This window comes from Rhinoderma darwinii, chromosome 11 (genome assembly GCF_050947455.1).
Source record: "Rhinoderma darwinii isolate aRhiDar2 chromosome 11, aRhiDar2.hap1, whole genome shotgun sequence".
In the NCBI taxonomy this organism is placed as follows: Eukaryota; Metazoa; Chordata; class Amphibia; order Anura; family Rhinodermatidae; genus Rhinoderma; species Rhinoderma darwinii.
Window position 1 is genome coordinate 61,270,126 of NC_134697.1, and position 26,972 is coordinate 61,297,097.

Genomic DNA, 26,972 nt, shown 5'->3' on the forward strand with positions numbered 1-26,972 from the left:
AGTGGGGCTGCGACTCTGTTGGCAGTGTGACCAGCCGTGTCACTTTGCAAGGGAGTGCAGGGCGGAGCGTTACCCCAGACGCGACTAGCCACATTTAAAATGGTCACTCGCTGCTGAGGGCCAAGCCGCGGAGTAAAGGTCCGTGCCTAAATTACACTGGTTCAGAGGTTACTACCATGATGTATCAGTTGTTTCAAGAACAGTTCCATAGTCAAAAGAGTTTAGAGGCTCCCTGGATATAGTTAACAGCGGCCAATAGTCTGCCTATTCCAATTGCAGGGGTTCTGGCTAGAATTAGAAGTGTTCGAGCACAAATTTCCATAGGCTGGCAGATGCCCATGAAGAAGGAAGACAAGGAGAAAACGGCATTCATCACCCCCCTTGGGTTATTTGAATTTAACTGAATGGCATTTGGCCTGACAGATGCTCCCAGCATGTTAGAACGCTTAATGGAGTACTGCCTGGGGGACTTCAATTATTACAAGCGGAAAAACAGTGGGAGCTCGGGGAGTTAAATGCATGGCTTAAAGAGGCTCTGTCACCAGATTTTGCAACCCCTATCTGCTATTGCAGCAGATCGGCGCTGCAATGTAGATAAGAGTAACGTTTTTATTTTTTAAAAACGAGCATTTTTGGCCAAGTTATGACTATTTTTGTATTTATGCAAATGAGGCTTGCTAAAGTCCAACTGGGCGTGTTTACAGTAAAAGTCCAACTGGGCATGTATTATGTGTGTACATCGGGGCGTGTTTACTACTTTTACTAGCTGGGCGTTCTGACGAGAAGTATCATCCACTTCTCTTCAGAACGCCCAGCTTCTGGCAGTGCACAGACACAGTGTGTTCTCGAGAGATCACGCTGTGTCGTCACTCACTTCCTGCCCCAGGTCCTGCATCGTGTCGGACGAGCGAGGACACATCGGCACCAGAGGCTACAGTTGATTCTGCAGCAGCATCGGCGTTTGCAGGTAAGTCGATGTAGCTACTTACCTGCAAACGCTGATGCTGCTGCAGAATCAACTGTAGCCTCTGGTGCCGATGTGGCCGACACGATGCAGGACCTGGGGCAGGAAGTGAGTGACGTCACAGCGTGATCTCTCGAGAACACGCTGTGTGTCTGCACTGCCAGAAGCTGTGTGTTAACGAACAGAAGTGGATGATGCTGATTCGTCAGCATCATACACTCCCATTCCTAACGCCCAGCTAGTAAAAGATGTAAAAACGCCCCGATGTACACACATAATACACGCCCAGTTGTACTTTTACTGTAAACACGCCCAGTTGTACTTTTGCAAGCCTCATTTGCATAAATACAAAAATGGTCATAACTTGGCCAAAAATGCTCGTTTTTAAAAAATAAAAACGTTACTGTAATCTACATTGCAGCGCCGATCTGCTGCAATAGCAGATAGGGGTTGCAAAATCTGGTGACAGAGCCTCTTTAAGTCTTGGTGTAGAGGAGAAGGCTTTGGGTCCCTAGAGCACTGGGCTGACATTTCATTGGGCACAATAGAGGAAAGTTGGCACCACTCTTTGTTTCCAAAGACCGGTATGTAGATGCAAATGGAGTCAGGGTTTCCTGGTCAAACAAACTTTGGGTGGTGCTCAGCATGAAAAGAGAAAGTCTTGCAATATCATGTGGGGTCAGAAGAAGCGCTGTCTCAAGCGCAAAACAGGCTGTAACCTACAACTTGCTGTCCTCCCTGTTTTGCTTTTTATCTTTGCCAAGATGTTCAGAAGAAATACAAACGTGTGAGTGACGCATTTTCATTTTTCTCACCCACATGACTTTTCATTGGGGTACAAACTGTATTCTGCAGATGATTTGCACCTAAATGGAAAGGGGTCTGCTGTGCTGGGGGAGAGAATTCTAGCTGGGGTGGTGGAGTATTTAAACTAGGGCTGAGGAGGGAGGTTAATGTAGAAAATAAAGGGGTAGTCAGGCTAGAGAGGAGTCAGACTATATTGGTGGGGGGGAGAAATAGACTGTGGGGAGAGGACTAGACAACAGGATAAGGAGATCCTTTTGTTACAAAACAGCAATGAAAATTATTTGGTCATTTTTATTTTAATGTCAAATAATCACATTTCTGATACTGAGAGTGAAAAATTTAAATAAAAGTTAAAGTGTATGTTCACAAATGCCAGAAGTCTAACAGGCAAAATGGGGGAGCTGAAGGCCTTGATACTGGAAGAAAATATAGATATAGTTGGTGTTGCTGAAACATGGCTAGACTCTTCTCATGGCTGTGCTGTAAATCTACAGGGTTTTACAAGAAGGCTTTCGGAAAGACAAGACAAATAGGAAAGGCAGTGGTGTATGTCTGTATGTGAGAAGTGATATGAAGGCGGTGATGTATGTCTGTATGTGAGAAGTGATAAGAAGGCGAGTGTGGAAGAGACAATAGTGGGTGAAGATTGTGAGGAGATTGAAACCTTGTGGGTGGAACTAGAAAGGGAGGTAAACACTGAAAAAATTACTGTTGGTGTGATCTATAGACCCCCCAATATAACTGAGATGGAAGGTCAGCTATATAAACAGATGGAGCGGGCTGCACAGGCGGGTACAGTAGTGATAATGGGAGATTTTAATTACCAGAATATTAATTGGTGTCATGGTTCGGCTTCAACTGCAAAGGTGGGAAATTTCCTCAACCTGTTGCAGGAGAATTTTATGGGCCAGTGTGTGGAAGACCCGACTAGGGGTGAAGCTCTGTTGGATCTGGTCATTTCTAATAATGCAGAGCTTGTGGGGAATATCAATGTTCGTGAAAAGCTCGGTAACAGTGATCACAATATAGTTACTGTATATTTTACATATACTGTAAAAAACAAACACAGGTAGCGAGGGCAAATACACTTAATTTTAAGAAAGCCAATTTCCCCAGGATGAGGGCTGCAATTCAGGATATAGACTGGGAAGAACGAATGTTCAATAATGGGACAAATGATAAATGGGAGTTTTTCAAATCTACTTTGGGTAATTATAGTGCAAATTTTTTTCTTATAGGTAACAAGTATAAAGGACTCAAATTAAACCCCACATGGCTTACACCTTCCGTAATAAGGCAATACATGACAAAAAAAAGGGCATTTAAAAAATACAAATCTGAGGATACAGCTGTAGCCTTTGTAAATTATAAAGAGCTTAATAAAATCTGTAAAAAGGTAATAAAATCCGCAAAAATACAAAATGAAAGCCAGGTGGCCAATGATAGTAAAACAAATCCCCAAAAATTCTTCAAGTATGTAAATGCAAAAAAGCCAAGGTCTGAACACGTAGGACCCCTAGATAGTGGTAATGGGGAGTTGGTCACAGGGGATCAAGAGAAGGCAGAGTTACTAAATGTGTTATTTAGCTCTGTATATACAACAGAAGAAAGAGCAGCTGATGTAGCTGGTGCCAGTGCTGATAATATATCAGTTAATATACTGATTTGGCTGAATGTAGATATGGTCCAAGCTAAGTTAAATAAAATAAATGTACTGTAATGACGGGGTAAGGAGACAGACAGGTGAGCCCTAATCTACACGCCACTCAGTCCCTGCCTATTTGCACGACCCGTCCTAGGCGACGGCGTACAACTGGGCGACGGTCGGTACGCTCAATACGTGCACGAGAGACAAACAGACAAGGGTACTCAGAAGCTACGGGAAATGGGGCAGTTGCCCACGGACAAGAGTAGTCAACGAGCCAAGTCAAACCAGGAGTGTACGAGGTACCAAACGCAGAGCAGGAGAGTAGTAGTAAAGCCAGGGTCAATTTGAAGCAGGGGTCAGTAGTACAAGCAGGAACAGCAGAGCCAGGAAACCAGACAGAATCACAGGCAAGGAAGAGCAGGAAATGAAGGTATAAATAGACAAAGGGCGGGAGCTAGCTCCGTCTGGCCAGGCTGTGATAGGTTCTCCCACTCCTCAGCCTACCAGCCTGAGTGGTAGCTGATGGAGTCACTCTATCAGACCTAGGAGCAGATGCAGACTGATTAACCACGGGCGTTGACACATAAGCTGTGTCAGGCAAATCCTTTACAGTACCCCCCCTTTTATGAGGGGCCACTGGACCCTTCCTAGATGGACCTGGCTTATTGGGGAACCGAAGATGGAACCTCCTGAGCAATACCCCAGCGTGAACATCCCGGGCGGGTACGCAAGTCCTCTCCTCAGGCCCTTATCCTCTCCAATGGACCAGGTACTGGAGGGAGCCCTGGACCATCCTGCTATCCACAATTTTGGCCACCTCGAATTCTACCCCTTCAGGGGTGAGAACAGGGACCCGAGGTTTCCTCGAGGTAGCCAAGGACGGGGAGCAGCGTTTCAGGAGGGAGGCATGAAACACGTCGTGTATTTGAAAAGACAGGGGTAACTCCAGCCGGAAGGAGATAGGGTTAAGGACCTCAATGACCTTGTACGGCCCTATATACTGGGGAGCACATTTTTTGGACGGAACTTTAAGACGCAAATTTTTTAAAGATAGCCACACCAGATCCCCGACCACAAACAAGGGGTTAGCAGAACGTCTTCTATCTGCCTGAGTCTTTTGTATGCTCTGGGACGCCTCTAGGTTCTTCTGAACCTGGGCCCAGACTGTGCACAGTTCCCGGTGAACTACATCTACCTCAGGATTGTTGGAACCACCAGGTGAAACGGAGGAGAACCGTGGATTAAACCCAAAATTACAGAAAAAGGGGGAGACCCCCACGAGTTATTGACCCGGTTATTAAGGGAAAATTCGGCGAGGGGAATGAAGGAGACCCAATCATATTGACAGTTGGAGATAAAACACCTTAAATATTGTTCTAAAGACTGATTTGTCCTCTCAGTTTGGCCATTAGTTTCAGGATGGAAGGCCGAGGAGAAGGACAGATCAATCTCCAACTTTTTACAGAAAGCTCTCCAAAACAATGAAACAAATTGTACCCCACTGTCAGAAACAATATTAACAGGAACCCCATGGAGACGCAGGATGTGTTTGACAAACATGGTAGCTAACGTCTTGGCATTGGGTAGTTTCTTGAGGGGCAAAAAGTGGCACATTTTACTGAAGCGGTCTACTACAACCCACACCACCGACTTGCCTTGAGATGGAGGCAGATCGGTGATAAAATCCATGGAGATATGGGTCCAAGGTCTCTGGGGAATGGGCAAACAACATAGTAAGCCCACTGGTCGGGACCTGGGAGTCTTGGACCTAGCACAAATTTCACAAGCGGCGACGTAGGCCTTAACGTCTTTAGGCAACCCAGGCCAGCAATAGTTTCTAGCAATGAGGTGCTTAGTACCCAGGATGCCTGGGTGGCCAGATAGTGCAGAGTCATGATTTTCCCTGAGTACCCTTAGTCTGAATTGCAGGGAAACAAACAGCTTGTTCTCCGGAAGGTTCCCGGGAGCTGAACCTTAATCAGCCGCAATTTCGGAGACTAAGTCAGAATCAACAGAGGATATGATTATACCTGGGGGCAAAATACAAGCAGGATCTTCCTCCGAAGGAGGGCTGGCCATGAAACTACGCGACAGTGCATCAGCTTTAATATTTTTAGACCCAGCCCTATAGGTGACCACAAAGTTAAATCTAGTAAAAAACAATGCCCATCGAGCTTGTCTCGGGTTTAGCCTCCGGGCAGATTCTAGGAAAACCAGATTCTTATGGTTGGTAAGGACAGTTACCTGGTGCCTAGCCCCCTCCAAAAAGTGGCGCCATTCTTCAAATGCCCATTTAATGGCTAAGAGTTTGCGGTTGCCCACGTCATAGTTACTCTAAGTTGGCGAGAACTTTCTGGAGAAGTAGGCACAGGGACGGAGATGGGTGAGGGACCTGGTACCCTGGGACAAGACAGCACCCACTCCCACCTCGGAGGCGTCAACCTCCACGATAAATGGCTCCATTTAGTTAGGCTGAATCAGCACTGGGGCAGAGATAAAGCACTTCTTAAGGATCTCAAAAGCCTGGACCGCCTCCGGAGGCCAGTGGAGGAGATCAGCACCTTTGCGAGTAACATCCGTAAGAGGCTTAGCGATGACCGAGAAGTTAGCAATAAATCTCCTGTAATAATTAGCAAACCCCAGGAAGCACTGTAACGCCTTCAGGGAGGCGGGTTGGACCCATTCAGCCACAGCCTGAACCTTGGCAGGGTCCATGCGGAATTCATCAGGAGTGAGGATTTGACCCAAAAATGGTATCTCCTGCATCCCAAACACACATTTTTCGGATTTAGCAAAGAGTTTGTTTTCCCGAAGGGCCTGGAGCACCTTCCTGACATGCTCAATGTGGGAGGCCCAGTCCTTGGAAAACACAAGTATGTCATCAAGGTACACTACAAGAAATACCTCCAGGTAGTCTCTTAAAATCTCATTAAGGAAATTCTGGAAGACCGCGGGAGCATTACACAACCCAAAGGGCATGACGCAGTCCTGTCTTACTGTGCCCACCCTCCTCTGTTAGATAAGTCCAGCAGACTAGGTATGTGGTACGTGTGTATGTGTGTCCAGTGTGTCAGGCCTCCTAACCATCCCAGATTCAGCGGGACAGTCCCGGATTCTGGGTGATGCATGGCTGTACCAGGAGGCCGGCGGCATATCCCGGTTTCAACTGTATCTGTGTAATGTCCGTGGCTGTGGGCCACCAGGTTCACTCCCCTCCTGACGGCCGCAGCCATGGGTCTTCAAGCGCTGGCCCCAGTCTCCTCCTCAGGAGACGCCAGCGCTCACTTCCACTCACGTCGGCCGGGTCCCGTAGGGACGGACTTTATTGTGTAATCAGCCCATGAATGCCCTGGACTATAAGAAGGGTCCAGCCCCTTGCTTCAATGCCTGAGCGTTGTTTGTTGTATCCTAGTTTGTCTAAGCAAATGGTCTCCTAGTGTTCTCCTGTTCCCAGTGTTCCCTGTTTCTGTATCCTGTGCTATCATGGTCAAGTGCCATGCTGAGCTGTAGTCATGCTGTTCCGTATTCTACGGCTGTCCTGCTACTTCACGCCTGACATCTACCTGCTGTCTAGTCAAAGCCGAGCCTGCCTTGCTACTGTCCGAGCTGCCACAAGTACCCTATACAAACTATAGACTGTGACCTGTGCCCTGTTGGCCAGCTGCCATACCGCCTGGGCGGTATGGCCCAGTGGGTCCACGAACCCTACGTGACAATATGCATTCTCAGGATGCAGATACAGGTAAATACAATGGTGGAACTAGGAGCCGTCAACTCCCTTCTCCACCATTCACCGTGTGCGCCTGATGCAAGTGGCTTGACACAGACAGGCGCTATGCAGTGACATCATTGCACACATAGCACAGACCGCAAGAGACCTGCAGAGGGTTCTCCTCCATTCATGATTGGAATGGGGCTAGGTGAGTATTTATTTTATTATTTTTAGGAGGTGCTACGGGGCAATTATACTGTGTGTTGGACACCCTGTGGGGAGGCACTATGTAGGCATTATACTGTATGGGAAGCCACTATGGGGGCATTACACTGTGTGGGGAGGCACCAGGTGGGCACTATACTGTGTGAGGGGTACTATGGGGGCAATAAAATGTGTGGTTGGCACTATGGGGGCATAATACTGTGTATCGGGTCATTATACTGTGTGGGTGGCACTCTGGTGGAATTATAGTGTGTGGGGAGGCACTATGGGGGCATTATACTGTGTGGAGGGGAACTTTGAGGGCATTATAATGTGTATAGGGCAATATACTGTGAGGGGGCACTATGGGGGCATTATACTGTGTGGGAGGCACTCTGGGGGTATGATACAGTATAGGAGCATGATACTGTATAGGGTTACTATGGGGGCAGGATACTGTGTGGGTTCACTAAGAGGGCATAATTACTGTGCAGGGGCACTAATGAGGTATCATCACCGTGTGGGAACACTATTACTATGTGCCATACAAAAAGGGCACTATGAAAGTGCGTGGGTCCCAAAGGAGCCATATTTAAAGTTTGTTGCTCAAAGAAAAGCACCGTAGTAATCTTGCGGTCCACAAAACCATGGATCCATTACGGTCCATTTGTCTGAAAAAAACCTTCCATAGTGCATCCGTGTGTCATCAGTATTCATGGATCTGCAAAACAAATTGCAAGGGCGATCATGCACGATGGGCGAGTCTGTGTCGCAAATACGGACAGAAAAATGACATGTCCTGAGTATTTGCGGTGCCACACGAATCTATGAGCATCACGGTCGTGTTCTTAGGGCCATAGAAATGAATGGTGCCGTGTGCTATCCGCAAAATTGATGACACACTGACAAAAAAGCCACGGTGGTGCGCATTAGGCATTACTGCGCGGGGTACAAAGGGAGCTGGGCGTGTATGGACAGGAATTGGGCGGGGTTAGAGATGTGGCTTAACGTAAAATAATTTGCAAAGAAAAGTTGTCCCTCGCTATGATCGTTGAATGTTGGGAGGTATGGTGTATGAATATGTGTGTGCAGAAATGTGTGTATGTGTGTGTGTGTGTGTGTGTGTGTGTGTATATATATATATGTACCCTTGCATTATAGAATGCAAGTATGGCCATGAAGCCCCCTCAACAAAATCCTGCGTATATGCCCCTGCTGTGAATACATGTATTTAGGTTTGTGCTCATGAGATCACATGTAGCAGCTGATTCCATCTATATAGACCTGGCACATTTACGATCCCTGTGGGTATAAGCTATATTTGCTACTTGTGAGGAGCATACATTTGAAGGTTGTATTTTTAACCAGGGTTGATAGATGGAACATGTAAAAAAAAAAATCTTGACACAAGTGGCACAACAGTAAGGCTGGGTTCACACGTGGCGGAATTTCACTTAAATTCCGCTGCGGACACTCCGCAGCGTTAATCCGCAGCGGAGCCGTTTGTCCATTGACTTACACTTTAATTTAGCAGTGTTCGTTTAGACGATGCGTAAAATTCCGCTGCGGAGCATAGGCTGCGGAGCGGAATTTGGTGTCCGCAGCATGCTCTGTCTGTTGCGGAGCAGTGGCGGACTCATGGCGGAATTTCTCCATTGACTTCAATGGAGATTCTAATTTCCGCAATGAAGTCCGCAGCTGTCATGCACATGTTATGTGTGCTGCGGATCCGTCTTGCTTTTTTAACTTGACATTTCTTCATTCTGGCTGGACCTATGTATTTCTAGGTCTACAGCCAGACTGAGGAAGTCAATGGGGCTCCCGTAATGACGGGAGAGTTGCTAGGAGACGTCTGTAAATAGTCACTGTCCAGGGTGCTGAAAGAGTTAAGCGATCGGCAGTAACTGTTTCTGCACCCGGGACAGTGACTACCGATCCCAATATACATCTATCTGTAAAAAAAAATGAAGTTCATACTTACCGAGAACTCCCTGCTTCTGTCTCCAGTCCGGCCTCCCAGGATGACGTTTCAGTCTAAGTGACGGCTGCAGCCAATCACAGGCTAATAACAGGCTGCAGCGGTCACATGGACTGCCGCGTCATCCAGGGAGGTCGGGCTGGATGCCGAAGGAGGGACGCGTCACCAAGACAACGGCCGGTAAGTATGAAATTTGTTTACTTTCACTAGGGAAAGTGCTGTCACTTCTCTCTATCCTGCACTGATACAGAGAAGGGAAGCACTTTTACCGCAGTCCGCAGCAGCTAGTCCGCATCAATTTACTGCACATTTTGTGCAGATCCGCAGCAGAATCTGCAACGCAGATTCTGTGCGGCATTGATGCGGACAGTTGCGGAGGAAATCCGCCACGTGTGGTCATGCCCTTACAGTGTGTGTGTGTGTGTGTGTGTGTATATATACTAGTATAGTTAGTAAAATATTGATATCATGCCACAATAAAACAAAAATTGGCTAAAAAAGTATGCTATTATGGATCCTTTTTATTAAAAAAATAAATACATATACAATCTGTAGTAAAAACCACATTAGGATTATAGCTTAAAAAAATTGCACCTAAAATTGACAACCAGTGGCGTACGTACCAGACAAAGGGCCCCATAGAAAAGTTTAAAATGGGCCGCCATTACGGTCAGTTCACACGTTGCGCAAATACTGCTGTTTTTCCACAATGGAATTAGTTGCGGAAAATCCGCAGCAAATGCAGTAGCAGCAAAGCGGATGAGATAAAACAAATCTCATCCACACTCTGCGTAAATACTGAGCGAAAAAAATGCTCTGAAATTCAGGCTGCAGCGGCGGTCACATAGGATAAATTGTCATCCCAGGAGGCCGGCTCTCTTGACGTCATCCAGGCCAGCCTCCTCGGATGAAGATTCATCCCATGTGACTGCCGCTACAGGCTGTGATTGGCTGCAGCGGTCACATAAGATGAAAAGTCCTAGAGGAAGAAACTCAGACTTCTGGGTAAGTATAAGATTTTTTTTTTCCTGAGCGCTGTTTTTTACTATTTGTTGCAGGTTTTACCTTCCCATTGAATTCAATAGGGGAAACCCGCAACAAATAAGCAGCATTTACGCAAATACAACTGACTTACTGTGGCATAAAACTCCACACCTCGTGTACATTTCTGAGCAGTTTTTCTGCTCACTATTTACGCAGCGTGTGGATGAGATTTCTTCTATCTCATCCACTTTTTCTGCTACTGCATTATGCTGCGGATTTAACGCAACAAATTCCATTGCGGAAAATCTGCAGTATTTACGCAACGTGTGAACTGACCCAAAAGGTGGGGGATTATATCTGCGCCAAAATCCAATTGAGTATAGTGTGAAATTTCAATCCGGATTTTGTTGCACATTTGCTACGTCTTTTGTTTTTTATTCACAGCAAATCCACCTTGTGTGAACATAGGCTTACTGCACACTACAGAAGTATTGCTATTTTATTACTTCTGCAATAAGTCAAACAATAAGAAAAAAGTAAATAACCTAGAAGATCAGACTCAGCATTGTGAAATCAGAACGTTAGCAGTGACTCAGGGCAGGGTCATGTCCTTACCTGTAGGGCGCAGGTGCTTTTGGGTTTGGAGGGAATTTACGATATCCTAGGAATTTGCAAAATAGAAAATATATTCCAGTCAGATAAAGGTAACATTATTATAGATGACAATTAGGAATGGAGCATATACTCACTCATATACATAAAAGCAGCATTATCTAGTCATTGCAATATGTGAATCAAATCTGAGCATGGAAATGTATGGCAACAAATTGTGGTCTCTTGTGCAACTTGTTTCTTATACAGTGTTAAACATTTTTTGCATATTAAATGTTGAGAAATTTTAAAATTTCACATTAAAATTACTTGATTTATACATAGCGCCGGTTATATTTTTTTATTTTTCCTGCAAAAATACTGTATGTATTTTTTTTCTACATTTTATTTTTAAGCCATTACAACTAGTGAAGTGAAATGACCGACCTATATCTTTTGCATTTGCATCAAAGTAATGTGAAGGTATGTCAAGCGTAATCATGTGCCATGGGCAAATTACTTGAGAGGTTCCTGAAAAATGCAGATAATATACAGAGCAGCCTGATGCACTCCAGGTTAGAGCAAAGGCTCACCAAAGGTGAAGATATACTCATTTATTACTGTATTGTATGGATATTGTAAAAATGCTGCATGGCTCTGAGGAATTCCAATTGTATAGAAGCCTGCGTTCTATCTATAGAGCAGTAGGCAGGGGACATGTCAGAATATTAGCTATTACCTGTAGCAGCCAATACAAGCAAAGCTTTACTTTTACTTGACTTTTCCTATAGTTTTTATACATCTTCCCCTGTGTATTGGTGGAATGGCAGGGAATCTGAATTCCCTGAAGCTGCACTGCTCTTCTATCTGATTATATTGTCAAACGCTAATTCCTGTTTACGCTATGTCACTAAGCACTGCACACATCGATTATCAAATAATGTCAGAAGAGCGGAATGAATCAGTAAAGAAAGTATCTGGTTTAGAAAAACTATAATTCAAATACCCTATAACAAGGGCAAACACCAGATTTTTAAAGGGTTTCCAAATCAAGCTATTTTCGCCACGCTACCCCCTGGTTTTTACGCTAGGAGTATTGGTCTGCACTTATCCACCAGCCTAGCCCTTCTTATTACTAGCTCTAAAAAAAAAAGGCTAGGCTAGAGGATATGTGCTGACCCATACTGGTAGAGTAAAAACCGGCATAGATAGTGCCACACTTAGTGCCCCTTAGATACAGTGCCCCACACTGCCCCCTGTAGATAGTGCCATAGTGTCCCTTTTAGATAGTGCCAAACACTGCCCCTGTAGAAAGTGCTCCCTGTAAATAGTGCCACAATGCCCGCTGTAGAGAGTGCCATACACTCCTACCTGTAGATAGTGCCACATGCCCCCTGCAGATAATGCCACACACTGCCCATGTAAATAATGCCACATACTGCACATGTTGATAATGCCACATACTGCACATCTAGATAGTGTCGCTCAAAGTACGGAGTCAAAAACTGCCACAAAAACCTTATCAAACCTGCGTGTGCGATCCTGGCCTTAGAGAAGTTTGAATTGATAGAGGGAAGTTTCCCGTGCAGGACCCTCATATATTAGCCAAGGGAAAACAGGTCCTGACTTTCAGATGTTTTTTAAGCCACTCGCGATTTTCGCTGCGTTTCTTACGCCCATTTTTGGAGCTGTTTTCTATAGAGTCAATGAAAAACGGCTCCAAAAATGTCCCAAGAAGTGACCTGCACTTCTTTTTCGGGGCCGTTTTAAAAAACGGCCAGGTTAAAAAAGCGGCTTCCGATTTTTCGGCCGTTTTTCGGGCATTTACGGCCATGTGAACATACCCTTACTCTGGAGGACCTGACAAGTCTGTGCATTACATAAACAGCTCATTTATTTCAATGCCTACAATGCAATGTTTCATTTCCCTTGTTGTGGCCTTTCAGGGGTATTGATCACTTGCTGCTGGGTTTTCCCACAAGTTAAAGCCTATGGGTATGTTCACACGAGGTCATTACGTCCGTAATTGACGGTATTTCGGCCGCAGGTACCGGACCGAACACAGCGCAGGGAGCCGGGCTCCTAGCATCATAGTTATGTACGATGCTAGGAGTCCCTGCCTCGCTGCAGGACAACTGTCCCGTACTGTAATCATGTTTTCAGTACGAGACAGTTGTCCGGCAGCGAGGCAGGGGCTCCTAGCGTCGTACATAACTATGATGCTAGGAGCCCGGCTCCCTGCACTGTGTTCGGTCCGGTACTTGCGGCCAAAATACGTCCGTCAATTACGGACGTAATGACCTCGTGTGAACATACCCTATGTTTTGAGAGTTCCACCAGAGGGAGTTCCACCTTCGATCAAAAAGGGATTGTCCAAAGCAGAAAAGCCCTTTATCCCAAACCAGGCACATGCCTAGAGAATATACATACATGTTGGGGCTACACTCATTTTCATGCATAGTACATTGGATATCATCTAAAGTAACAGAATGGTCAATGAGGGAGTTTTAGGGCACGGACAGATGTGGCTGAATTGCTGTGGAAATTGCTGTGAAAATCCGCAGCGGACATTTTCTCCATTGGTTTCCACACCTTTTTAGTTAGGTTCGTGCAGATGTGGCGGAAAACTCCGCTGCGGACCATAGGCTGCGGTGCGGAATTTGGTGTCCGCAGCATACACTGGCTGTTGCGGACTTGTTGCGGAATTTCTCGATTGACTTCAATGGAGTTTCAAAATTCCGCAATGAAATCCGCAGATGTTATGTGTGTTGCGTTGCGGATTGGTTTTACGAACAGGATATTTCTTCATTCTGGCTGGACCTATGTGTTTCGAGGTCTATAGCCAGACTGAGATGGAATGTTCTAAAAGAGAGCAGGATGTTCTCTTCATGTGAATCCGCAACGACTAATCCGCAGCAATTTCCTTCACATTTTAGGCAAAGGCACAAAGGAATCTGCAACGCAGATTATGTGCGGCATTGATGCGGACAGTGTCTGCAGAAATACGCCACGTCTGGCCATGCCCTTACTGTTCATTGTGCAACAGATTCACCTTTTTATGCACGACCATGTTCTTCAATAATTAATCAATAATTTAATTTACAAATTACTGCAAAACTCAGTTGAAGATGCAAAGTTATATGTACCAAAGAGCAATAAATCATGAATTAATATACAGGAGGGAGCTAATATACAGTTAGAAACCAGAGAGACCTGTTCTGGTACAACACAGTGAGGCTACAGAAGTACAAACAAAAGCAATCATATGATAAAACACATGCAGCACCCAAGATCTGGGCTCGGGGGCATATTTTTTAGCATAATTTAGTGTTTAGTATATTGAAACAGGTTTTAAATACAATAAAATGACATTACAGAAAAATAGCATCAGGGTGAGAGGGTGTAGAAAGCCCTGTCTAAATATTGCAGCTTGTGACCTACTGGAAGTCTGGTTAAAAGTGTTCCTGGAAGTACTATGGTGGTAAATGTGTGTGTGTATATATATATATATATATATATATATATATATATATATATATAATGCCTCCGCCTTAGGGGGGACTCTTAGAATATATATATTCTAAGAATATATTAAACAGTAACTAGAATGAAATTCTTGTATGTAAGGTGAATAACTGTATTACTACTGTTACCTACAGGGACCATCTAAAAAATACAGCAAGTTCAATGTCCTCTATTAGCAGGCTATAGTTTATTCTAAAAATTGTAGTGGCCTCAGTTGCGGTTCCTGACTCCAACCAAGGGCGGCATATTACATTCAATGTTCCTTGGAGCAGATAGGTGATAATGACGAGAGATAAACTGTTTCCGCATCTCCTGTTAACTAAAATAAAGGATGCATGTGCTGCCCCCTTACCACTGCAAAGGGTGAACCAGGACCCCTGTTCAAATTTCTAGTGTTCAAATATTCATGTGGAATCCTATTTATATGTCTTAAATGTGTATAACGGAAAGACCCCGTTTAAAACCCCTTCCCGTCGTAAACAACTTTCAGATTTAAATTTTCGTTTTTTTCTCCTCACCTTCCAAAAGCCATAACTTTTTTATTTTTCCATCAATATTACCATATGAGGGCTTGTTTTTTGGAGGACGAGGTGTAGATTTTAACAGCACCATTTTTTGTAACATATAATGTAGTGGGAAACGAGAAAAAAAATATGGGACATTAGTGAGCGTCTCCAATCAGTAGCTGTCTGGGTATGTTCACACGAGGTTATTACGTCCGTAATTGACGGACGTATTTCGGCCGCAAGTACCGGACCAAACACAGTGCAGGGAGCCGGGCTTCTAGCATCATAGTTATGCGCGATGCTAGGAGTCCTTGCCTCGCTGCAGGACAACTGTCCCGTACTGAAAACATGATTACAGTACGGGACAGTTGTCCTGCAGCGAGGCAGGGAATCCTAGCATTGTACATAACTATGATGCTAGGAGCCCGGCTCCCTGCAGTGTGTTCGGTCCGGGACTTGCGGCCGAAATACGTCCGGCAATTACGGACATAATGACCTCGTGTGAACATACCCTCTGAGTTATGGAGAAATTGATGCTAGGACCAGTTGTACCAACTACAATAATCTAGAGCCTGGGTTCCTAATCTGTGGTACAATAGGGGGTACTCGCAATGTCCTCATGCTGTGCTTTTGTATAGAAAAATGTATGATCATATTGTAGGGTGTGCGTTGATCTCATTTACAGAGACTCTGTCACCAGTTTATAACTGCCCTATCTTCTACCTAATCTAATAGGCATTTTTTTTTTAATCATAATCAGATTTTTATTTACAGATTTTCAAGCACAAAAAAAAAGAACAGATACATACAAATCAATATATACGAAGTAATTTCAGTATTGAACTAGTATGATTATTCAAAAGAAGAGTATAAACAATTCAGCCCACAAATCAGCACATAAGAGTAAATTGTTATCTTGGCAGCATTAGAAAATTCTATATAAATTATCAGAAGTAAGAAAATAATGAGGTAGGAATACCCAAATAATAAAAATAACATAAGTTAGAAAGAAATGAAGAATGAAAGAGAGAAAGAAGGGGTAAAAAAATGGAGAAGGGAACCAAAATGGGGGAAACCATCCCAATATCAGATGTAAGTCACATCTATAATGTCACCGTACATGTTGGAGGACCAATAAGGTTAATTTTTAAAAGTAGCTAAATGTGGGCCCGATTTAAAGGAAGGCCATGCCTGCCATAGGAGCATAATTCGAGTGGCGTGATCTCCATCTTCCACCATCAATGTTTCCATTCTCTGTAGAAGATCCATCTTCACAACCCATTCTTTGATTGTGGGGGGCTCAGTGGACTTCCAATGCCTGGGGATGACAGTTCGAGTCGCCGTCAGGAAGTGTCAGAATAATCCCCTTTTTATCCCCGGTAAGGGACCAGGAATCAGGGATAAGAGGACAATCTGAGGAGTGGGCACCATGGGAGATCTCTCAACCAAGGCCTAAATATCAAATACAGCTTTCCAGAAAGTCTGAAGGACCTTGCATAACCACCAGATATGTAGAATTGTTCCGGTCTCCATGCCTCAACGCCATCAAATATCAGACACATCAGGAAACATTTTGTGTAGGATCAGAGGGCATCGATACCACCTAGTCAGATTCTTGAAATTCTTTTCCTGAGCATGACATGCCATAGGCATGTTATGCAAATTTGTTCTTAATGCCCAAATTTATAATGACCAATCACGCTGTGCTGTGGATTCAGCTGGACATGAATGAAGAGAAATGTATGACGCTGATTGGTCATTATAAATTTGGGCATTAAGAACAAGTTTGCATAACACTTAAAATGCTCATAACTTTGTAAAAAAAACACATTACTTATCTACATTAAAGCGCCTATTAGATTAGGTAGAAGATAGGGCAGTTATAAACTGGTGACAGAGCCCCTTTAAATGAGATCAACGCACACCCTACAGTATGATCATACACTGTTCTATACAAAAGCACAGCATGAGGACATTGCCAGTACCCGCTATTGTACCACAGATTAGGAACCCAGGCTCTAGATTAATGTAGTTGGTACAGCTGGTCCTAGCATCAATTTCTCCATAACTCAGAAAGCTACTGGTTGGAGACCCTCACTAATGTCCCATAACTAATTCTACATGCTTAATATTTTTTCATCAGATTTTAGCAGTAATGTCTATCTGACACTAGTGAAGCTGGCCATACATGATTTTTGCAGAGAAACGAACAGACTACAACAATTTTCTGTAGGTATTTGCTCTGCATTAACGAGTGTGGGTGCAATCTGATCCTGTCTAAGGGTATGTCCACACTCAGTGTTTTCAGGCGTAATTTGGGGCGTAAATGCCTCGAAATACGCCTGTAAAAACACTACTGAAACGCCAACAAACAGCTTCCCATTGAAATCAATGGGAAAGACGGCGTTTTGTTCAAATGAAGTTTTTTACACCGCTATTTTAAAAAGGCGAATAAAAAGACGCCGCGTAAAAACACGGAGCATGTCACTTCCTGAGTCGTTTTTCATAGTGTCGTAAAAACGCAGGAAAAAAACACGAGTTGCTCAAGAGACGTCTGAAAATCAGGAGCTGTTTTTCCCTTGAAAACAGCTCTGTATTTCCAGACATTTTTGAGTTTGTGTGTGAACATTTAGGGTATGTTCACACGAGGGCGTCCGTAACGGCTGAAATTACGGGGATGTTTCAGCCTGAAAACATCCCCGTAATTTCAGCCGTAACGGCATGTGCAGGCGCTTGAACGCCGCGTCCATTACGGGCGTAATTGGCGCTGCTATTCATTGGAGTCAATGAATAACGGCTCCAATTACGGCCAAAGAAGTGACAGGTCACTTCTTTGACGCGGGCGTCTATTTACGCGCCGTCTTTTGACAGCGGCGCGTAAATTATGCCTCGTGTGAACAGACAAACGTCTGCCCATTGCTTTCAATGGGCAGATGTTTGTCAACGCTATTGAGGCGCTATTTTCAGACGTAATTCGGGGCAAAAACGCCCGAATTACGTCCGTAAATAGGCCGTGTGAACATACCCTTATACTCGTATCACCAGTACTCCTTTAGTATAGCTGATCACCCACCAGATCTCAGCATATTTGGGTTTGAGGTGGTAAAGAACTGGATTGTCTTCATTTCCGCACAACTATCACAACTTAGAAATCAATACAAAATTATATTTCTGAAGGAGAATTGTCTTTACTATTTCTCCCCAATTATTGTAAAAAAGGATTGCCAGGTTTTGACATCTAAAGTGGGCAGATAGGCTGCAATGATGTACATTTTGCAGACATAGGTGGGTTCTCTGAGCGTCCGGTCTTCCCACATACAGAACAACAAACATCCCCCCTCTACCAATGATCACTGTGCTTAATTCAAAAATGCTAAATAATTTATTCCAAAAAGGTTCTACCTTTTCCCTAAAAATATCTATGCACATTTATGTAAAAATTATTAGATATTTGCCACATTACTTTACCATTAACACAGTGAGCCTGACCTTATTAGACATATATCTCAACTATGGTATGTGTATCCTTGGGGCTATGTGTGGTGCCCCAGGCCATGCATTTCTTGCAGACTTCTTTCTCTCTCTTTGCTGCAGACTGGTCGTGTTAGGCCGGGTTCCCATGTAGCATAAATACTGCGGGATTTCCACAATGGAATTCTGTGCGGAAATTCGGCAGCATTTACAGAAGTAGCAAATTGAATTAATTAAAAAAATCTCATGCCGGAAAAAAATGCAGAAAAGTCGTGCAGAAATTGTTCTGCGGTGCGACTTTTAATTCAGCCGAATGTCAATTTATATGCGGAGATGCTGCTTATTTGGCAAAAATATTTGAATATCGAGCATAAATTCTGCAACAGATTTGTGTTGTTGCAGTTTATATAGCATTTTATGAAGTAGTAAAGCAAAAAAAGCCTTTTATTTCACCATAACATAGCTACGTTATGGTGAAATAAAAGGTTTTTTGCTTTACTATTTCAAGAACATGTGATGCGGTTTTTCCAGATATTGTCGTTAAATTGGAGTTGGCGTGGCTACAGCTCGACACCGCTTGCATCAAGCTTGTACACAGTGAAATTTCTTTCCCTATGCTTCTGGGATTTGTGATGTGCTGCTGATTTTGCATTTTTCGTACAGCATTTACACAGCAGAAACGCAGTAAGAACCGCTGGGTATCCGCAGATGCACATATACTTTGATATAATGAATGCTTGACACTAAAACTGCAGGTTAAACCTCTGTGGGGAAAAAACGCAGCACTTCTGCCGCAATATGCGCAGCAAAAATTTACTAATTGGTACGGATTTCTGTGACTGATTTACCAGTGTTTCTTTTTAGATTCCACTGCAGATTTTCTGTTTCAGAAAATCTCCAGCGTATCCTGTGTGTGGGAACATACCCTATTGGGTGTGATGTTGGAAGACCGCCTCAGTTAAAAGGGTACTGTTGTAAATTTGCACTGTTTTAAGCGGTCACTGTTATAAGGGCATTGTTGCAGGTTGTCTCTTGTTGCAAGGGCACTGTTGTAGGCCTGCTCTGTTATTAAGACACAGTTCATGTATCTTTTTTCTATTCCCAAAAAATGGAGGTATGCACTCCCCCCCCCCCCTCATACAACCACAATTCCTAATGATAGAGCTTGTAAGGTGAACCGAGTACCCCCATTTACAGCCTATGGACTGTGAAGGTAAGCTTTTTATAAACAGTTGCCACTTTAAGAGGACTGCACAGTTTTACTGAGAGACGGCTCAGGTGTTCATTTGTTTATACCATGTACATATGTTATGTGTTTGTCAACCTGTTTTCTTGCAGGTCGTCTAGAATGGAAGGTCGCGATACTCTGCAGCACCACCAGGCTATAAAGCTGTAGTGAGTTTTCTAGACCCTCAGGTACATGGAGGTACAGCGGATTGACTAGGCCCAGGAAGAGCCGGATGCTGTCTATTAGATGTGCATGTGATGCTGATGCGCTGCCCTGTAGGCCTGAAACATGGCCAAGCGCACTCCTGTATTACACTGTACTGGGTGGAATAGTCAGTGGGACGGGTAGCGTGGAAAGAGCGCTTGAGAGTCAGAGCCCTGGGATAAAGCTGCCTTATTCTCATGGTGACTGAGTCTTTATAAGTAGACCTGGGTGTGATCTATAGTCCTGGAGTGAGATGGCCTATTGGACGAGAAATAAAGGATCCTTGAGATGCAGGGGAATGTAACCAAGTGAAAAACCCTTGGGAAATGCCACCTAGAACAAGAGAGCCGCTTCTTGTGAACTGCAACTGCCAAGATTGTGTGCCTCTTTTGCGTATTGTAACCATGAAGCATATTGTGCCTCTTTAAGAGTTATACCCGTTACCCTTTATGTGCCACTGCTTATTGCAGTTGTGATCAATAAAACTGAACTGTTCAAAATTTATTTGGTCTGCCATTGTCTTCTGGAGGGAACCACTCCAGTAAGGTGTGAATGAAGAAGGCACCCACCACCCTGACCCAGAGGTCAAAGATGAATCAAGAAAATGCCAGGGCACATTGTAATATGATGTTAGTTGAGCAATTTTTAAAGGATGGTAGCCTTGTGGCACTTCTTTGAAATCCTTTTGACTTGGGGTAATTTGCTTAGAAATTTTGATAAACAGTAAAACTTGGCTTTGAATAGCTCATAAAGGACCAACTAACAACTATTGTTTCTTTGACAATACAACGTTGACAGATATGCCAGTCCCTTTGTCCTTTTAACACTCAGATAATGTCCTGCACGTAAACAATGGATTTTAACCAGCGGCAGGCATGAAGCAACCATAAAAGATTTCACCCACATGGATCCTGACCAAAACAGTTGCACCTTTTTTTGTGACACAAGTCTCCCTTATAGAGTAAACCGTACTGATAACATCTATAGTAACTTACTAGGTTAGCGTTAATATCATGATGTTTTTTTGATCTCACTGACGAATTCTGACTGATTCAGCAAAGATCACACAATACTTCTGGTAGCTTAAGAATATTACATTATGGTTCTTTTTTTTTTTATTGAACGAAAACTTTGTCCAAGACTCTGCAACCCTCCAGTGTTTCCAGAGTTCTTCCTTTCTATTGTGACTCAACGTTTATCTCAAGAACAGGGTCATTTTAGTCCATATCGTAATTGTAAAGTCAACAAACAGAATGTCCTCCTCTGCTATCATGTAGTTGTGTCTCCAATGTGAAGTATGCGAAAGTCATGTCTATAAACACTTTGTATAGTGACCCTGTGCTGAAGGCAGAATAGAAGTTATGACAGGTATGAACTTACATGATTTTATTGCAGAGTTTTCTATAAATACAAAACCCCATAAAAACCTGAGACCAATGGAGGAGTCTTTTTAAAACTGCACTGTGTGTGTATTTGCAGTCTGCTCTGTGCACTTGGGTTCCTATTACATGGCCTGACGTGTAAACGAGCGCCATCTAACGAGACAGCTCATTGATCGGCGCTCAATTGCTCCATACAATGTATGGGGACGAGCGCTTGTTACTAGGATCACTCGTCCCCATACTTTTCTATCATGTCGGCAGCGCGTCTCCCAGTTTACACAGGGTGATGTGCTGCAGACAATGATAATATTTAATGCTGCATAAACTATACAATCAGCCGATGAACAAGCGTTTGCTCGTTCATCGGCTGATTGTTGCCCTGATCTGTGATCGCTCGTTTGCCCGATAATTGGCCGGTGTAAAAGGGCCTTTACTCTCCAAGGCAAAGATTTTAATTTATGATTATCTATGGTGTTCAGTACATACTATATGCTTACCTTGGAAGTGCTTACATCATAGAAAGTACTGTAATATGTGCATGTTATCACATCACAAATACCAAAACACAGGGCTTATTCCAAATTTTAAAGGGGTTGTCCAGTCCCTAAAAAATGATGGCCTTTCCTTTCCTCGGGATAGACCACCAATATCTGATCGGTCAGGTGCCGACTGCCGGGAACCCTGCCGATCAGTTGCTTTGAAGGGACTACGGAACTCGTACCAGCGCTGCTTCACCTTCATTTCCTTTACTGCTCACACTGTGAATTGCCGACACACTTGTAGTGGCAGTTCACAGTATTACAGCCTTCTCCCACTCACTTCAAAGGGAGAAGACTGTAATACTATGAACTGCTGCTAAAAGGGTGTCAGCGATTCAGTGTGACCGGAATGAAGGGAATGCAGCGCTCGTACGAACACTGCGGCCCCTTCAAATCAGCTGATTGGCTGGGGCCACAGCAGTCAGACCCTGACAGATCAGATATTGATGGCCTATCCTGAGGATAGACCATCAATTGTTAGGGACTAGACAACACCTTTAAGGTAGTGGGTGGAGACTTGCAAATAATTCCTTATTAACCATGTGGCCGATGAAAGAAGCAATCTATTCCAAGAACTGGACAGTCTTTCTGTGCCCCCATAGAGTATATTAAGCATTGGTGGCATCAAAATAAATACTCACCTTTTCTCTGTTCCACGGTTACTCATCTTCTGGCTTCACAAGGTAGTGGACATGCTGTCTGCTTTACTTACTCACAGTGTGCTGACTTTTAATTACAGGCGCTGGGGCAGCACAGTGTATGGAGGGTCCTAGACTACCGCTTCCCCCGTGTTGCCACTGTGGGGAAGTGGTAGTCCAAAGTCATGGCCACATCGGTCGCTTAGACTACATCAGTTCTGACGTAATATGCAAAGTGACTGTTACACCAATTTAAAGTCATCCATGTGCCCTCTATGAGCAGAAACGAAAACCATTCTTTTAGGGCGGCTCCTGTTTTATTGGTCCCAGTGTGTATATGCATTACATGGATGGCCATTCAGTTGTATAATCAGGCCTTATTCACACGAACGTGTATTACGTCCGTGATACGCGCGTGAAAACATAAAAACAAGAGTGTCATAAGCATGGCATATGCGTTAAAATCACGCAGCCACGCAGCACATACTGATGACACACACAACTGCAACGCGCAAAAAACGCAGCGTTTTCGTGTGAATAAGGCCTCAGCATGTAATGCGACATTTCCCCTGCAGCATACACTACAGGGGAAATGTATAACCAGACAAGGTTTTCTCCTGGCAATGCCAGATGATCGCCAGGGTTGGAGAAGCCAAACCACTAGTGTGAAGGAAAAATACAACCTGAAAATATACAATCATTTTTTCTAACTAGTGTACATCTATTCTAGGCTTGTTATTCCTCCCCAGTGCACGATATATATGCATAGTAAGGCCTTGATCACACACAGTTTTGTTGCAGTTTTTGGCTCAATTTTGTCGGGGTTCTGAATAGACATTGCGTCCTGGCTGGAAACGATCTCTATTCACTGTCAGGACACTTCAGTAACGTTAATGTGTGTGTATGTGACTGCACATAGTGAACAACGCAGGATCACTATGTGCATTGTACATGAATGGAGAGAAGTGTATGACGCTGATTGGTCAGCCTCATACACTTCTCTTTACAACGCCCACTTGGTCAAAAGTAAAAACGCGCCCAGTTGTCTATTAAGAAAGTCATTAGCATAAATCTAAAATCACTCATAACTTGGTGAAAATTATCGTTTTTCTAAATAAAAACCACTGCTGTTATCTACATTACAGCGCCGATCTCATTATGTAGAAGATATGGCACTTATAATGTGGTGACAGAGCCTCTTTAAGCGTACATACTTACCCCCTCCCTCCTCTGACGTCCACCATGGATGACTTTTCAGGCCATGTGACGCTGCAGCTTGTGATTGGCTGCAGCAGTCACATAGGATACAACATCACCCCAGGAGGCCGGACTGCACGAAGGAGTGCTTTCTGGGTAAGTATGTTTTTTGGGGTTTTTTCTGGCGTTGCAATTTTTGCAGCGTAAACGCTGCAAATACGCCGCAAAAGTCGCAGCACATGGCTTTCTGTTGCGGGTTTTGTAACCCCATTTAATTCAATGGTGAAAACCCACAGCGGAAAATCAATGTAAACACAGCATAAATTGACATGCTGCGGAATTCCGCACCCCTGTTCAATGAACATTTACTCTGCGTTTTTTTTTCTGCAGCATGGGCATTTTGCTGCTATTGTAAACGCTGTGGAATTTCCGCACAGAATTCAGTTGCGGAAATTCTGCTGCGTTTACGCTACGTGGGAACCCGGCCTTAAAGACGCAGTCACATTAACCCATTAACTGTCCTGTAGTCTAGATATCAGGATGAAAAACTATTCTACAGACTACTCACCCAGATTGTCCAGGACTCTTCTAAAATAGGGGCAAAGCCCCAGACTGCTGTCAGGGCAGAGAGGTCTCCCGCAATTGCTGCTGGCAACTGCCACTAGGGGGAGCTTGCTGCATACATATTTCTATTGCGGCAGATTTTCTATTGTTATTGCGCCAGAATTCCGGCCTTAATGGCACTTTCTTTTTGGCGCTGGTCAGTTTAAACACATTTTTCAATTAAATGCGGCAAAAAGAATAGATGTTTGTAACTTGTCTGGGAAGGGAACGTGGCTTAGCAGGAACGGGGCGTGGCTTAATATGCACCAGATTGAGCCAAATTTTTGGTTTCAAATTAGCCGAACAAGCGGTGGTATAAAGTTGGACAGAAGTGTTTAAAGGTGCACCAAATTTATCATCCAGCATGAGCCATTGTAATAAATGTGGCCCATCTAGTCTCATTCTGAGCTGTCCAAACTTACGACCGTCATAGTAAATCTGCCCCACTGTTCCCATTGTCATCAAGCACATTATAAATATGTATGCAGTGTGCTCCCCCTTGTGGCAGATGCAGGCAGACAGAATTGTATCATTTATTTCCATGGAAGTGTGAAGAAAGTATTCTGCTGGCAGTACTGTTTATGGGGGGCTTTGCTGGCACTATTGTTTATGGGGGGGGGGGGGAGTCTGCTGGCACTATTGATGGGAATCACTCTGATGGCACTGTTAATGGACGCACTTTGGCTGTTATGGCGGTGGGGTCATTCATGTATCTTCAGTCTGCCTGGCACTAATCCTTATAAAAGAAGAATATGTGTCTTTGTGTAAACAACAGAGCTATATAGCAGAATCTTTAACAAACATAATTGCGTATGGGAACAAAGGGTTTTTATTGCGGATACCGACACTTGTTGCAACAATGGAATTAAAGTTGTTCAGTCACATTTACAATCCCACATTTTATATGTTAACATTTATTCTCCAGACTAAATCACTATTTCCTAGAGAACTCATACATGGATCCCCTTCAAATGAGCCTGATATTATTTTATCTGAGTGCTTTAACATGACTGCGGAGTTTACATAATCAAACCCATCCCTGACATATGCATTGTATGTACAGTCTCCCTGGAAATCCTGTTACATAGTCACCATCAATTTCCAAATGAATTTGGCCCTGAAATGCCATTATACTTTGTGCAGTTACTGCAGTGCTGCTGCTTTGTGTGTAATACAGTATGAAGGAACACATTGCAGCAGAATGCTGACTTACACCAGTGATAGCATAGCCTTCCCATGGATGACTAGGTAATAGTATATTAATACAAAGCTACACAGATTGTCTTATTAGTAGGACAAAGTCTGACAAACTGATAGTGAGCAACCTGTGACCTATAAAGAGGAGATAGGGACGGTCAGAAATTCCTACCTGGTGATCTCCAAATGCAAGGCAGATGCACATGAGAATGACTAGCACTCCATGGAAGTCCACAGGTCTCATGGTGACTAAGTGGGATGCAGCTGCTTTCTCTCCTATCTCTTCTCTGTGGCAGGGTCAGCTGTCTGCTCTTCATTGAAGTAGGAAGACTGTAGGAGTAGTAGTGGATACTGTACTATTGCTGCATTGTGTGACTGCTGGGAGTTGTAATCATCATCCAGGTAGCTAATAGACAAGTGCAGGCTAGCAGAGTGTGTGTGTGAATGTACCAGGATCTCAGCTCACATCTCCCTCCACCCACTCTCCTACTGTAGGTCTCAGTCAATCAACTCCTTTTTCTTCTGTCCCACCCTTATTCTTCACTCCTATCCCTCTACCCCACCCTCTTTTAACAAAATACATGAGTCTGTATTAATAAATACACATAATATTGTACAACAACTTGCAATATAACAAACAATAATACACAAGGCACAGCAAAACAAACAAGCCCTGTTGATGCTATATAAAGGATACATGCTTTACATAGTATTTTCCTACACAATTCCATCACACCCGCCCTGGCAGATGCGCCCTATCTGACAATTTTAATTATCTCTGGAGTAGGACGCTCTGAATTCCATTGTGATGGGTTATTTCAAGCCAATGATGTCAGGTTAGAGTAAAGGCAATGATCTGTGTTTACCGAACAATAAGTGCCCTTGAAATGGTTAACAATGTCATCTAGGATACAGATCACATGAAGCGAAAAATGAACAACATATTTTGAAACATGGTTTATTCAACATGACATTGAAGAGATTTATGTTCTATGGCATCGCATTCTGCGCTTTTACTACTGTATATCTGCAGTCGACAAAGAGGTGTGAATCATTGTTTTCTTAGTAGGTGGTTGGAAATTGTAAATGACTTTCTTACAGGGAGCAAAGGTTTCACCAGCACTCACAGGGGAAAAAAATAATACACTGAATAGTAAGAATACGCTGAATAGTGACTAGCTGTGACAATGTTTTTCTTCTACTTAAAAGGGTTCTGCCCCCTCCAAAAAAGTGCCACTTTTAACCAAGGTGTGTTTTTGGTATTGCAACTCAGACCCATTCACTTGAATGTTTTTGTTTTTTTATGTTATAAGGTAATCTAGAAAAATGAAAACAGGATTATTTATTTTCTGTTGGTTATATGGCACCGACATATTCTGCAGTGCTGTACTGAGATAAGTCATATCAGTAGCTGTCCTCATTGGGGCTCACTATCTAATTTCCCTATATCTGGCACACACATTAGGGCCAACTTCACTGTGTTTTTGGGGAGGGGGGAGAAAACCCATGCAAACAGAACATACAAACCCCATGCAGATGTCATCCATGGTCAGATTCCAACCCAGAACCCCAGCGCTACAATGCCAACCACTCA

The 26,972-nt window shown here is 43.7% G+C and overlaps 1 protein-coding gene across 1 annotated transcript in view; it reads right to left on the reverse strand.

Moving 5' to 3' along the window:
* The window catches only part of LOC142663903 (neurotrypsin-like), a 59,097-nt gene extending 33,246 nt beyond the window's left edge, over positions 1-25,851 (reverse strand). Inside the window, exons 1-2 of the mRNA XM_075842740.1 lie at positions 25,551-25,851; positions 10,913-10,958 (exon numbers count right to left, since the gene is read on the reverse strand). Of these exons, the coding sequence (XP_075698855.1) occupies positions 10,913-10,958; positions 25,551-25,622 (118 nt within the window). The 5' untranslated portion in view covers positions 25,623-25,851. The remainder of the gene's footprint in view (positions 1-10,912; positions 10,959-25,550) is intronic.
* Positions 25,852-26,972: the final 1,121 nt, after the last annotated feature.